At 32.0% G+C, this 14,011-nt stretch overlaps 1 protein-coding gene across 1 annotated transcript in view; it reads right to left on the bottom strand.

Moving 5' to 3' along the window:
- Window positions 1–14,011, bottom strand: part of LOC134229589 (mucin-4-like) — a 36,363-nt gene that overhangs the window by 2,246 nt on the left and 20,106 nt on the right. The window contains exons 27-39 of the mRNA XM_062711338.1: window positions 13,691–13,813; window positions 13,212–13,466; window positions 12,692–12,952; window positions 11,590–11,712; window positions 3,217–3,717; window positions 2,455–2,718; window positions 2,264–2,284; window positions 2,063–2,157; window positions 1,886–1,947; window positions 980–1,161; window positions 596–701; window positions 466–482; window positions 133–277 (exon numbers count right to left, since the gene is read on the bottom strand). Of these exons, the coding sequence (XP_062567322.1) occupies window positions 133–277; window positions 466–482; window positions 596–701; window positions 980–1,161; window positions 1,886–1,947; window positions 2,063–2,157; window positions 2,264–2,284; window positions 2,455–2,718; window positions 3,217–3,717; window positions 11,590–11,712; window positions 12,692–12,952; window positions 13,212–13,466; window positions 13,691–13,813 (2,155 nt within the window). The remainder of the gene's footprint in view (window positions 1–132; window positions 278–465; window positions 483–595; window positions 702–979; window positions 1,162–1,885; window positions 1,948–2,062; window positions 2,158–2,263; window positions 2,285–2,454; window positions 2,719–3,216; window positions 3,718–11,589; window positions 11,713–12,691; window positions 12,953–13,211; window positions 13,467–13,690; window positions 13,814–14,011) is intronic.

Raw genomic sequence — 14,011 nt, 5'->3', positions numbered from 1 at the left:
GATTAGAATGAGTTACTGTATAACTTGATACATGTTTATATCAAAGAATTTGCTCATACTAAAAATATTTGACTTACAATAAAAATTGTCGTATACATTGCACAACGTATAGACTTATTTCAGTTAACTTACCTATCTAAATCATCTTCCTCAGAACTTAATGAGTCCTTTCTGTACTTCCGTCTGCGGTAGTATATGCAAATAATGGCCAGAACTAGGACAGCTATAAAGAAGAGAGGGATTCCTACGCCAAGTCCAACTATCAGCTTAAAGGAGTCTGTCAAAAAAAAAACAGCATCTCAATATTTTTTGTCAAAAACTACAGCATTGGATATATATCTCGATTACATGAAAGTTTTATTATCACCGTGATTTTAAAAAAAGAATAAAGATTTCCTTCAATATTGATATATTTTTAAATAATGCCCCTTTTTTTTGTTTAAAAGCAGATCAAATCTTTCTTACCGTCACTTTCAATTTCCCTGCAAAAAATAAAAGAAGAGTAAATAATAACAAAAAAAACCTACCAATGCATTCAGGCAAAAAAAAGACAACAAAGTTAATGAATTGTCGAGAATTGGGCAATAAGCTTTACCTGCACTTCACTAATCCATCTATGTCAGAGCAGCGTTGACCAGCCGGACAGGTAATAATAGTATTAAATACTGTGCAACCAGTGGAACTCGACGTTATACTTACAGCTGCCAAGAAAGATAGGTGAATATACAAGCAATACAATCTGATATACATATAATTTTCTGTCAAATTGTAATTATTTTCATTGTCATCCGGTAAATTCAAAATTAACAAAATGATATTATTGCAAAGGTAATGCAAGAGTGTTTGAAAATTAATGTTTGAAATCGTGCTTTAGCATTACGGTAAAGATTCATATAAATTAGCTGAGAATATGGAGTCTTTATAAAAAATAAACATCCTTTTAGTAACTAGCCTAAAATTCAGAGGTAAAATGACCTACTTTTTGTATTCCCGTTGGAATCTGTGACGTTTAAAGCTTGGAGGGGATATTGTGTGTTATTGTATGTAACTGTCTGACTCCCTGTTGCCAGACTATTCAACGTTTGTACAAAATCGCTCTGTGTCTGATCCACAGAAGAGCTTGACGTCACCACACTGTGATCTGCAATTACGCTGCCAAATCTACAGTAAAAACGTAAGAAAAATGAAATTGTATCAAAAAACCCGAGGCATTTTTTTTTCAATCTAAATCACATATTTCTAATTGAAGTACACGAATTAGTAAAAAAAATTAATTGTAATTTTGGTCTGTGTGACCCTGATGCATTTTATGTTAAATATATGGTATTTTATTCGGTCATAAACCAAGCAAAAGAACAAGCTAAGCTGATGTATCGAATTAATACTTTCGTCTACAAGTAAAAGACTTGTAGTTTAAAATACCATTTAAAACCAAGATGATTTACAAGTAGGTTATGCAATTAAACTTGGTTGATTACATAAAAAATAATTTCCATGCAAATTCTTCTTTATCATGCACTTAGTATATGAGGTTTAACGCAAATTAGCTGGAAATTAATCATAGCAATTTTGTTCAATTAATCAAATGTTTTACGTAGACAACTTATCATTTTAAGCTGTGGAATTTTATGTAGAACGACTTTACGTTATTAATTGATTACATCAATATTGAAAACATGCATTTTGAGACAATAATCAAAATTGAAATTGATTTTTCATAAAGAACAGAGGTAGAAGGTTTCAAGTTGGGTGCATTTTCTCTGATCCGTAGATAGAGAGAAAAAAAAACTGCATTAAAGTCTGGATTTCATGTGGAGTTTTTTTTTTCAAATAAAAATTCTACATTTAAAATTTTTGTTATTATTATTAACTTAGAAAAAATTACCTGATTTCAATTATTATGACTTTTATGAATCCAGTGATTCTATTCTGGTAAAATGCTGTCAGCTGTGTAAATAAAAAATAGTGTTAGAAGAGAAAATTGCTTCCCTATATTCATATACATATATTTAAAGAATATTTTAATGTACAATTATTGCAAGAGATTTAATGAAGAACTTACGACTGATTCCATCTCTGTCTTGATGGCTTCTTTATCTGCAGCATTTCTATTTATGTTAAACGTAAATGATGAGGAGAAAACACGTTCGTTGGAAGCTGAAAGATTGGGTCAAGAATATTTAATGAGTCTTTCATCTCTTTTTTTATCTCTAAAATTTGTTATCAAAATATTTTTGGCTAAATTGAAAATTAATCGTCATACCTGGTTGATAAGTAGTAGCTGCTGAAATTTAGAAAAGGTAAAACTTTAAGTTGTAAAGTATGCTAAACTTAGCATTAAATTATATTCGTTTAACTATATTTTTCATTAATTTTATTCAACTTATAAAGTTTCAGACTATTAATTGAAGATTAATACTCTTATAAAGATTAATCGTGTCACTTTAAACAAGCAAGAATGGCTGTATGATATTATCTCAGTACCTGCTTCTGTCTGGGTTGTTACAGGGGCGGTTGACGTTTCAGTTGAAACAACTTCTGTTGTTACTGGCTGTGTTGTAACAGGGGCGGTTGACGTTTCAGTTGTAACACCGGCGGTTGACGTTTCCGCTGTAACAGCATCTGATGTGACTGGCTGTGTTGTTACAGGGGCTGTCGATGCAGCAGTGGTTACTGCTTCTGATGTAGTACTAGGAGATTCACTGGTCGTGGATTGTACTATTAAACAACAGAATTCTTTTTGAAAACGAAGCAGGTCCAATACATGTTCATTTGAACGGTAAAAGAATATATATTGGCCAATGATTCTGCACGCAAGAAAACTTGTTTATACTGTACATGCAATAGTAAAGTTAACATATGAGCATTAATAATTTTCCTTTAAGAATTAAAATGGTTGGATTAATGGTGAAAAAGACTATTAATGTGTTACATACTGAAGATTTCATAGTACTGTTTTAAATGCATATGGTATGGGAGAATGAAGAGTATACCATTTGTGTTGAGCTATTTTTACTTATATATTTTTCCTATAACAAGCTATAGTCTAAATTCTATTAAAGGTAAATTCGAAGACTAAACGTCTGGAAATAAGAAGCATATATTGATAAAAGAATTATGTTAGTGCCAAGTGACTTAAATGTGCCAATGCTCCAAACAGCTACTGGTTTGAAAGAGCTTAAAGGGTTCCAAGGCTAAAATGTGCAGTTCTTGTACCTTCCGTTGTGACCCCGCCCGTGGAGACGGGTAGATTCGTAGACTGAAGGGTGGAGACCTGAGAATCAGTGGTGACAGACTGACTTGGTGTCGTCTGACCAGTAGTTACCGACACGGTAGATGTTAAGGAATCAGTAGTTACTGGCTTCACAGATGTCAGTGTAACTGTAGTCGCTGGTTTGGCAGAAGTCAACTCTTCAGTTGTTGGTTGGTTAGATGTGATTGAATCTGTTGTCGGTTGAGCAGACGACACAGCAGCTGAGGTGGTCTGGACAGAACTTCCGGAACCTGTAGTTGAGGGTTGGACAGATGATGCAGCACCAGTAGTGGTTTGTTGTCCTATTGTTGTCTGCTGGTCTGTTGTAGCAGCTTGTGTCGACGTAACGCCACTAGATGTCATCGTTTCGCCTGATGTTGTATCATCAGTAGATGAGGTAATAGGTCCAATTGAAGATGTTGAAACAAACAAGAATGTCGTTGTTTCCTCCGTTGTTGTAGGGACTTTTTAAATAATATTTTCACTTTTTTAAAGGGGCACGGACACAGTTTCAACATTTTTAAAATCAATTTTAATATTGACAATTCCTACCCAAGGCATCGTCTAATGATTGGCCAAAAATTTGAACATCATTTGTTGATTAACAAACGAGATACAGAACTTAAAGTTCTTCATAAGGTAAACAAGGCTAGTGCCCTGTTTTTGTTAAGATATAGAAAACATCATATTTATAACAAAATGAAATTTAGCAAAGCAATAGAAACTGTCGAATCGTATTTTAAATTAACTTCTTTATTGAAATTATCTTCTCTGAACGAACATTTATTAGTATATTAACATATGTAAACAAGAACATGAAACAAACATTGTTTACATAACAAAGGTTTGGGGCTCTAAATCTGTCTTGTATCTCGACAACTGACGTTTAAATTTTTGATAATCATTAGAAAGACCCTTGTTAAATATTTGTAAAAATGGAAAAATAAATTTTGAAATTTTAGTTGAAACTGTGTCAATGCCCCTTTAATATAATGATGAAGCTTCAATTTTAAGTAAAGCAGCAAGCATGTAAGACTTTTCAAGCAGTTAAATGTTAATGCATTTACAGAATTTCCAAATAGCATAAAGCATGAAGCAACGAACTACTTTGCTTTACAGAGCATATCGCAGACCGTGTCTAGTGAACGTTGAGAAAGCAGCAATTATTATTGATAATTGGCAGTCAGCAGAATTTGTAAGTAATTACGATAATTACGGAATCTTTTATCATATCTACGTAGCTCGTCAAATAAATACATTGTAGGTAATTACATTGAATAATTAATTTCTATTTACTAGTGTCTTAGTTCATCCTTTAGAATGATCCTTGACATTATTATACCCCCCCCCCCCCCCCCCCCCACCCCGCTTGAAAAGTGGTAGGATACATTGTGATAGGGATGTCCGTCCGTCCGTCTGTTACGCTTTGAGGTACTCATCATTTATCCGCAACTCCTCCTATACCACTGAATGAAATTTAAAGACTTTCACAGAATTTTGCTACATTGAGCACCACCTATTTTACTTTTTGATCTGACATATTTTTTGAGTTTTCAAGTATAAAACATGGACATTGTCATTCTTTCTGTAATGTTGAAGGGTACCCATCTCTTATCCGCAACTTCTCTTAAACCACTGAATTAATTGTAATGCGACTTAAACAGATTTTTTGTTACATAGTGCCACTGTGACCTTTTATTTTAATTTTTGAAGGGACACATATTTTGAGTTTCCCAGAGCAAATCCATGGACACTGCCATTCTTTCTCGATATTGAAGGGTACCAATCTTTTATCCGCAATTCCTCTTAATCCACTGAATAAAATTTTCCATAGACTTCCATAGATTCTTTATTACATAATACCATTGTGCGCCTGCTAATTTTACTTTTTGAATTTCGAGTCCCCTAGAGCAAAATATTGACCCTGCCATTATAACATTATAGGGAGGCAGGGATATCATTCAGAGAGCTCATTGCAAGCAGTACCTCTATTTTCTTATAGTTTTGAAGCCCGGTGTCGCATAATATTTGGTCCGCCTCGTTTAAAGGTCCGGCCGGACCAAATACGATAACATATTTGGTCCGCCTTTTATAAGAAAAGGTCCGGCCCGTATAAGAAAAGGTCCCCTGCGTTTTAAGGTCCGGGTGGTGCAAAATGTTTTAATCTTGACTTTAACATATGAAATTAAGGCCACCGGGTAATTTGTTTATACTATATGATGAAAGAAGGATTAACCCTGTTGTGTTTTATTTTTTGTACAACATATATGTATCTCTGGACAAGAATCTACTCGTATAGTGTGCTTTAGGAAGTGCCGTTTAGGGCCATGATTTCTTTAAAAATCATGCCACAATTATTTTGCAAGTGTTTGCTTTTCCTTAGAATTTGCTTTTTGTAAATTAGTACGATTAAGGGTGTGAAATCTGTCGGTGTGTATAGCTAATAAAACAATGGGTGTGTGACATAATTGTTTATCTGACAGGTACCCACCGTACCCACAGGTAGAGCCCGCGGCAGATGGCGCTGTCATTGAATGGTCGGTGAACCTAACGGTCATGTGTTAGCTTTACATATTAAGAGTCATTCTCTGTAAGAATCAAAGAATTTAGAAAAAAGTTGGAAATGGTACATCACAGATTTTGCTGATTTTTTGCATGCAATGTAGAAACACCATGTATAGAACATTTTTGGGGTTAATTTTTTATTTTGAGTCCCGGTTGCCATGGTAACCAAAACCACCATTTTGAGGCCAAAAATACAGAGCAACCTACTGAAAGTATACCATCTTCGTCATAAATTTCTATTTTCTGTATATTATTTACAGATTTAATTGTTGTCTACTCTGATAGACTATTTGTTGGAGTAACTACCACAACTGATGAAATTATTCAGTAGTTAGTCATAAAAGAGTTGTGTTCCAGTGAAAAGTGTGAATTTTTCAAAATTTTACAAATTTGAAAAATGCCAATATTCGGCATTTTCTATGCATAGTAGCAAGAAAACGCGGGCAACCTATAATAAACAACTACCATCACTGAAAAGGTCATTCCTAACTCAACAAAATATAAAATTTCTAGAGAGGTATTATTTCTTAAAATAAAATAAAACGAAAATGAAAATGGTTGCTATGGAGATTTTGGATTAATTTGTCGATTCAACATTTTGCTCCTTTTTGTACATCATAACTTTAAAAAGGTCAAAAGTAAACCAAATCACACTACTAAACATCATAATTTTAAAATATTATGATAAATGTGTAAGTTCATAAATTAAACAAAAATAATCTGTTACTATAGCAACCAAAAAGTCAGGAAAAAACATATAGCTATTGACGTTATCATTATGCAAAATCTGTGGCCTCGGTGCATGATTTAATTTCTTCAAATTTAAATAGACAACACTTATTATATTTGTTATTTCACTTATGTACATTTTAAACCAAAAAAAAAAATTCAAGCGTCTAAAATCACGTTGCTATGGTAACCAAATAGTTTTTGAACACTTCCTTACATTGGTTGCTTTCACAAATTTTGTTATACTGACAAGTATACAAACAAATAATATCATAGCTTCATTCATTATCTTTTTTCTCTTTTTCAGTAAAATGAATTGAATTTAATTAAATTTCAATAAATATCAAAATAGTAATTAATAATTTATTTTTTAAAATGGTTGCTATGGCAGCCAATAGTTCAGAAAAATCCTTTTTCATTGATAGGTTTTATATAGAAAATCTACTGCTTTATTGAACAATTGTGTCTTCTTCAATAAAATAAATTCCATAAACCTTGTCATTTCACTAACATAAAAAAGACTATAAATTCATAATTTAATTAAAAAAAAAACAGTTGCTATGGTAACCAAATAATTCAGGAGTGATCCAAATAAGTATTGATGTACCAGTACACAAAACTCAAAGCACTGCCACCAATGTTTGTTTAAACTTCTAATTAATTTATTTACGGGGACAAAAACAGATGAACTCAAACTTAAACTGACATATATCTAAATTACTGCAGCGGTATTTGTTTCCATGGAAACAATAAATACCGACATAAATTCATGACCGATCTTTTGGAAGCAACTTGCGCTATTAATTGACATAGTCAAGAGTGCCCCCCCTCCTCCTCAATTCAACTTGTTTTTGCTGTTATTGAAATGATCTTTCGCTGTTCCTTTTGTAAGGAATTATTATACGAAGAAGAGGAGGGTATACTGCTTAAACTTTGTGTGTAAGTCTGTTCGTCTGTCTGGCTGCCTGTTTGTCTGAACATAGCAAATTTCTCAGCAATTACACATGTATCACTATTCATTGAAAATGCTTGAAATTTTAGCACCGTATTTGCTAAGACATGCATTGTGGCATAGGTGGGTAACATTTGAGTTTCTTAAATCTGATGTCAATTTCCTCTTTATCCGTGTGTCTGTCCTACCGTACATAATTTTTTTTTGTTGAAGATTTCTCCGCCGAGATAAGCGTGATTCATACACATTAAGAATGACAATCAAAATTAAGTATGTAATTTAAAGATTTTGTGATTTTGTTCTTCCTCATTAAGGCACAGAGGGTAAAATAAGTAGTAGGGAAAGTGCAATTTGATTAAAAGTATATAATTATACAAACCACCGCCTCTCTTATTAATTCCAAAACACTATCCGCCAGGTCTATGCCCCTTGGAGTGAACTCCCTACAAGCTTTTGAAATTCAATATACAGAGAACCTCATCGATATATGGCAGGAAGGGGGGGGGGGGAATGTTACCACCACCCCCTCCAATATGTTACAAAGCGGGGGGTGGGGGGTTGATTTATTTGTTTTAGTATTTTTTTTTTCAAGTTGAATAACTTATTTTTATCTAACACTATTTGGAAAGCTTCTTAGAAATATTTTCCAGAACATAAAGTCTGTGATAAATGGAATACTGAGATGTCCTTATAAAATATGACAAAATCAAATATAATTTTTTTCTCTGCTATAATTTGGACACATAAATCCATTATTTCAACAACAACCATTTTACATATCCCAAATTATGCATGCACGTAAAATGAACTCCTTTCCACTGAAAAATGCCGTATTTCCCTATAACCTTAAATGTATTCCTTCATTATGTATTGTTTCAGTAAAGCGTAAACATTGTATTATAAAAAAACGAGTGCGCTTTTGATTGGCATTCGGCAAGAACCTGAGCGTAATTGAAAAGTGAAAATTTTATTGACATGTCACATGAAATTTTAACATTTTGTTTTAATTTATCGGGTTCCTGTGCAACAGGAACGGGAAATATTTTCCCGAAATTGAGCTTTGATTTGCTAAAAAATAACTTTAAATTTGGCCATATCAGACATTTGGTACAAAATTGTACATGTTGAAAAACATTTTTCTAAAAATTTTCTATTTCTGGGTCTTCTCTCCCTGATTTTGAATTGTAGTTATGTGTATTTTAATTCAAAGAAACGATTACACTTTTTTTAAAAAATGGAGAGAAGACCCAGAGACCACGAAAAGTGAACTTTTCCACAAAAAATCCAAATGTGTCAATGTGGTGCGTCTTTGTTCTTTTAAAGACGGTGATAGCTCAGAAAGTTAGGCTACCTGTTCAGTGCATTCGAAGCGAAAAGTTTTTGATTCGAGCCTGGCATGGGGCGTTAATTTTTTTTCATTCAGGCAAGCAACCATTTGTTTTGTCAGTTTCGTCTTAGGTACTGATGCATTAAAATTTTGAATTAGATAAATTTTGGTCCAGTTTGGTTCTCAAGCGAAATCAATTCTAATCTTCTATTTAATAATGCATATGTACACGTATCAGTTGCATTAAATATATTTTAGGTTTTATTTTTTGTGAAATATTACTATGTTATAGTACCCCCTAGAAAAAAATGGACATAAATGTTGCAATTTCACAAGGTCTTTCAAACTAAATGAAAAAAACCATGGACGTGTTTGTAAAACCTGCAGATCACCCGCCAAATGCGCCCATCTTCTTTGGCCTAAATTTAACTGTAGTGGTGTTTGCTATGACAAAAAAAATCATAATATAAATTAAATTATTTTTTCTTTGTTGCATAAATTAATCTGATCTTAAAGAAATAAATTCCTACGTTCTTTCATTTCTTTGGCAATAACTTTAAGTTCCTTAAAACGATCATCGATCCATTCAAAAAAAAAACTTGAATAAACAAATTTCAACCCTGCAAATATTGAAATCTTATAGAAAATCACAGTTTTGTAACTTTTTCACATGTTCAGTTTAGCGATGTGATTTCATAAGGTCACTTGTAAAATAAAAAAAAATAATAAAAAAAATTGATTAATAAATGAAATTATTTTTTTAAATTGATGAAATACCTTACATAGCAATAACTCCCCCCCCTTTTTTTTCAAGCACAGAATTCAAAAGCTGTTATGAGGTATTTAGCTTTTAATATTTATACAGAATTAATTTAGTCTAATTAGGTTTACATATATGATTTTTATCAACAGATGGTTTTTATAATTCATCAACATCTTATTTTAATAAGATTGAGAAGGTCTGTACTATAAATTATTGATATAATTAGAATCATGTCATTATTTATGCTTTGGTTACTTTAATGTTTTTTAAGTAAATAGGCATACCCTATTATCAATAAACTCATACAAAATATATGCAACTTTCAATGTACGTGGTAAATATTTCATTGGTACTTGCTTAGTGATCTAATTCTTCTTAATGCCATGTATATTTCTTCATCACAACCTTATTATCCCACCTTAATAGGTCTGAAGTCTATTTAACTGATGTTACTTTGTTTTTAATTATTTTTTTTCAATGATGCAGAACTTGTTGTCACAGAGGCAAGAATTTCATAGGATGCAATCCATTTTCAAGTTTATGATAAACTTTATCACATCTAACGTTAAACACAAACATGTATCTCTCAGTCACAGTAAAGCCTAAACAATCATTTAAAAGTTTAACTATGGGTAATGTTATATACTTCACAAGTTTGATTAAAACCATATCCAAAACAGACAGTATTTACTCCTCAAAGTCGTTTTCTGCTGTTTACTTTCACTTTCATTTTCATTGATTTAAGCAAAAGATTTCCGAAAGGGGAAATAACTCTTGTCAAAAATGTGTGTAAATTTAGAGATTTTTACAAACTTTACAATCAATTTATTTTCTTAAAGTAAATAATACCTCTCCAGTTTTTTCATATGTTCTTCATAAATGTATAAGGTGAAATTCAAAGCATCAAAATATTCCACCAGTGGCTGCGTTTTTTGTACACATTGTTATGGTTAACCCCCCTTTTTTAAAGCAATTTTTCATGTTATTTGGCATATAACAGCAAGTCCAAAATTTTTTTTTCATTTTTTTTTTTGATAGAAAATATAAATAACAAATTATTTCAAAGGAAAAAATAAGAATAATCACCTTTATTCAATTAAATGTACCTAAATGGGAAGAAATATAAATTTAGGTATTTACCAGTATGTGAAAAAACAGGTAACCTGGTTGCCATGGAAACAAGACCAATTGATCACTTTTAATATTATTTTTGTAAATCGGGCTTATAATGTAACTATTTCACAAAGTTTCAGCAAAATCCGTGATTTTCAATTTCCAGCCCATTTTGATGCTTACAGAGAATGACTCTTAATAGATCTGATTTTTTAATTAATAAATTATGCCAAGGAACCAAATATTCAGGCGTACACTTCAAAACTGCGACATTTTTAATAATTATAACCATACATGTACATGTATAATCTTTATTTGAATATTTAAAGCTAAATATGGCGTATCTGAGCTAAAAATTAAAATACAAGATTAAGCGTAGATTTACATGAGATTTGGTTTTTATGTTCAAATTAAAAATTTCACCGATATTGAACTTAAATAAATATCCCCACGTTTGTATTAGTTAAATTCAAACTAATTGAATTAAAACTGTGTCTGATATTTAAATTCCGAGTCGATAAGAATCGGCCATTGTTTTAAATAATATAATGACTAGCCTTGGTCTCTGAATTTCACAATTTCGATAAAAGATTGAGTACTCATCATAATCATACAAGCTGTTTACCTGTTAGATTTCAAAGAATAAGTTTATTAGAGATTTTTTACAGATGTTATGCATCTTCATTTCATGACCAATTTAGCAAAATTATGGACCGTGAATCCTAATTCAAGGCAAAGCAATGACTTCTGTAATTTTGTTAAAGGTCGTTTTGCTTTTAATAACCATGTCATCGGTGTGGTTACATGATGTGCAGAAGAATTCAAAATTATTTTGTTGTTTGGATGCCTTCTTGAATGATTCAACTGATCTAAATTTAGAATAATACCTGAGCAAGTTTGCCCGTTGCCAGAAAAGCCAGGATTACAGCTACACGTAAAGCTGCCATCAGTGTTGCTACACGCTGCATTGCTATCACAATTTGATGTACCACGGATACACTCATCAGTATCTGTAATATAGAGGTTAATTTTGTATTAATCCAAAACCATTGTGATCACATGTTTTTTTTTTACTTGTGCATATTATTGTTGTCAAGATTTAGATTTTATGAATAATATATTTTCACTATTATTTTTTTCAATCTTTTAATTGTATCCTCATGATAGTTTTAAATTTATTGCTTTGTAAAGAAATCAAAATGATGCATCCCATTTCCATACATTCTATTTTCAAAGTTTTTCATACATCTTTTTCTAAATAAATATGAAATGTTAAGAGTATGCATGCTATTTCTTATATATCCTCATCAATAGGAATAGCACGTTGCATGAAAACTACAGGACACAAATATTACATATTCTTTGTTCCCCAAGATTTAGTCATTGTAATAGAATATCTTCCCACACTTCCATTTATGAAAAAAAATATAACAATGCTCGAAACAGCGATATCAAGTATCGTAACACTGCATTACGCGTTCACTATAGACACAAAAGATTTAAAGTCTGTCATAAACAATAACCAATATCTGTCGTCTAGTAATTATTCAGGGGTATTCACCCTCGTATATACCTTTCTAGGGCATAAATGATTTCTACTGTGCCCTATTTGTTTAAAGAACTTCAACTATTGAGTAGAAATATTCTTAAAATTGGTCACTGTTCATCCATGAATAGCAAAGGAAGATATGGGGAGGTCGTTTACATCTATGTCGCTTGCTACTTTTAAAGTTTTTTTTAGAACTTTTAAATCCGATAGACTTTATTGGTTTCTTAACATTTTGAACAAAAGGAACATTTAGTATAACTTGCATAAGTGGCTCAGCATATTTGGGTCATTGCGTGGTTTAATTTGTGAACATATCATTCATATTTTCAAACGTGAATTTTATGTAATCGCAGTGTTTAAAGTTGCTTATTCTAACGTGTTGCTGGTAAACTGTTTAAATGTATATATTTTAATTACTACATAATAGCATGCGATCATACCTATACAATTTCCATTCGAGTCCTTCTCAAAGCCTGCATTACAGGTGCAGAGATATGATCCCGTTTGCTCAGTGCAGGTTGCGTTAGCACCACAAATACTGGGATCATTGGTGCATTCTGGGACATCCTCTGTACAGTTAATACCCTGCCATCCAGAACTACAGTAGCAGGTTCCATTCTGTTTGTCACATGACTGAGTGTTACTGAAGTCACACGTACACTGACTGGCACAATTCTGACCATATGTTGTACTCGAACACTCTGCAAATAAACATTTTGTATTCTACTTAAATGTTTCAAATACTAAATTTATAAAGAACATTATTATTTTATACAAATAGAATATTAATTTGTTCTCAAATTTCACCTTTCTCATGCCTGAAGGTATACATTTTTATTTCTGATAAAGAGGTATTCTTTGATAGATATGTCTAGCATCTATCTCCCTTCAAAATTCCAACACGAAGATTCAAAATGAGCTTATTTTCTTTATATAAAAATGACTTAAAGTAAAACTTACGAACACATTGTCCACCAGCGAGAGAATATCCAGGATTACAAATACACGAATAAGATCCATTAGTGTTTGAACATACAGAGTTGATCGGACACATTGTTGTATTCCGACACTCGTCTACATCAACCGAGCAGGTGAGTCCCTCCCAACCTGTTTTACACGTGCAGTTTCCTGACACTTTGTCACACGAAAGAGTATTCTGGGCATTACATGTACAATTAGTTCCACAATTGAGGCCATATTTTCCAAATTCGCAATCTAATCAAAACAAAAGAGTGTATTTTGTTCATTTCAAAAGATAAATACACAATGATCACCGCTCTTCATGTTTTACATATTTAAATAAAACTAACACTTATATGAATTTGGAATATATTCAGAAATTTATTGTTTGAATATAAATCAAACTCTTCTTTACAAAATAAATTAAGAAATTTGAATGGAAACTTTTTATCTTTTGAAAACGATCCTCTTTATCTTACCAATACATGTTCTCTGGTCTACATCCAGCCTCTTTCCGGCAGCACAAGAACAGGTGTATCCGGCACCTGGGGCATTCTGGGTACATGTTTCACTGCATGGATTTGGGGCACATTCGTCAATATCTGTAATTGCAAAAGAGTTCATTTTATTAAACAGAACATTTTCTGATTCTTTCAAATTGTGTTTGTTAAATGAAATAGTTCATTTATAAACTGAAATTATACTAATTATTGTAATTCTTTGTTACTGCTTTAATATACTACACCACATGTATCTCAAGCCAAAAACTTCCAAAAATAATATTATGATATTTCTGCAAG

The sequence above is a fragment of the Saccostrea cucullata genome, unplaced genomic scaffold, assembly GCF_032062105.1.
Source record: "Saccostrea cucullata isolate Sc308-1 unplaced genomic scaffold, CSIRO_AGI_Scuc_v1 ctg91, whole genome shotgun sequence".
In the NCBI taxonomy this organism is placed as follows: domain Eukaryota; kingdom Metazoa; phylum Mollusca; class Bivalvia; order Ostreida; family Ostreidae; genus Saccostrea; species Saccostrea cuccullata.
The sequence above is the reverse complement of the archived record's forward strand: the minus strand, read 5'-3'. Positions and strand labels throughout refer to the sequence as shown.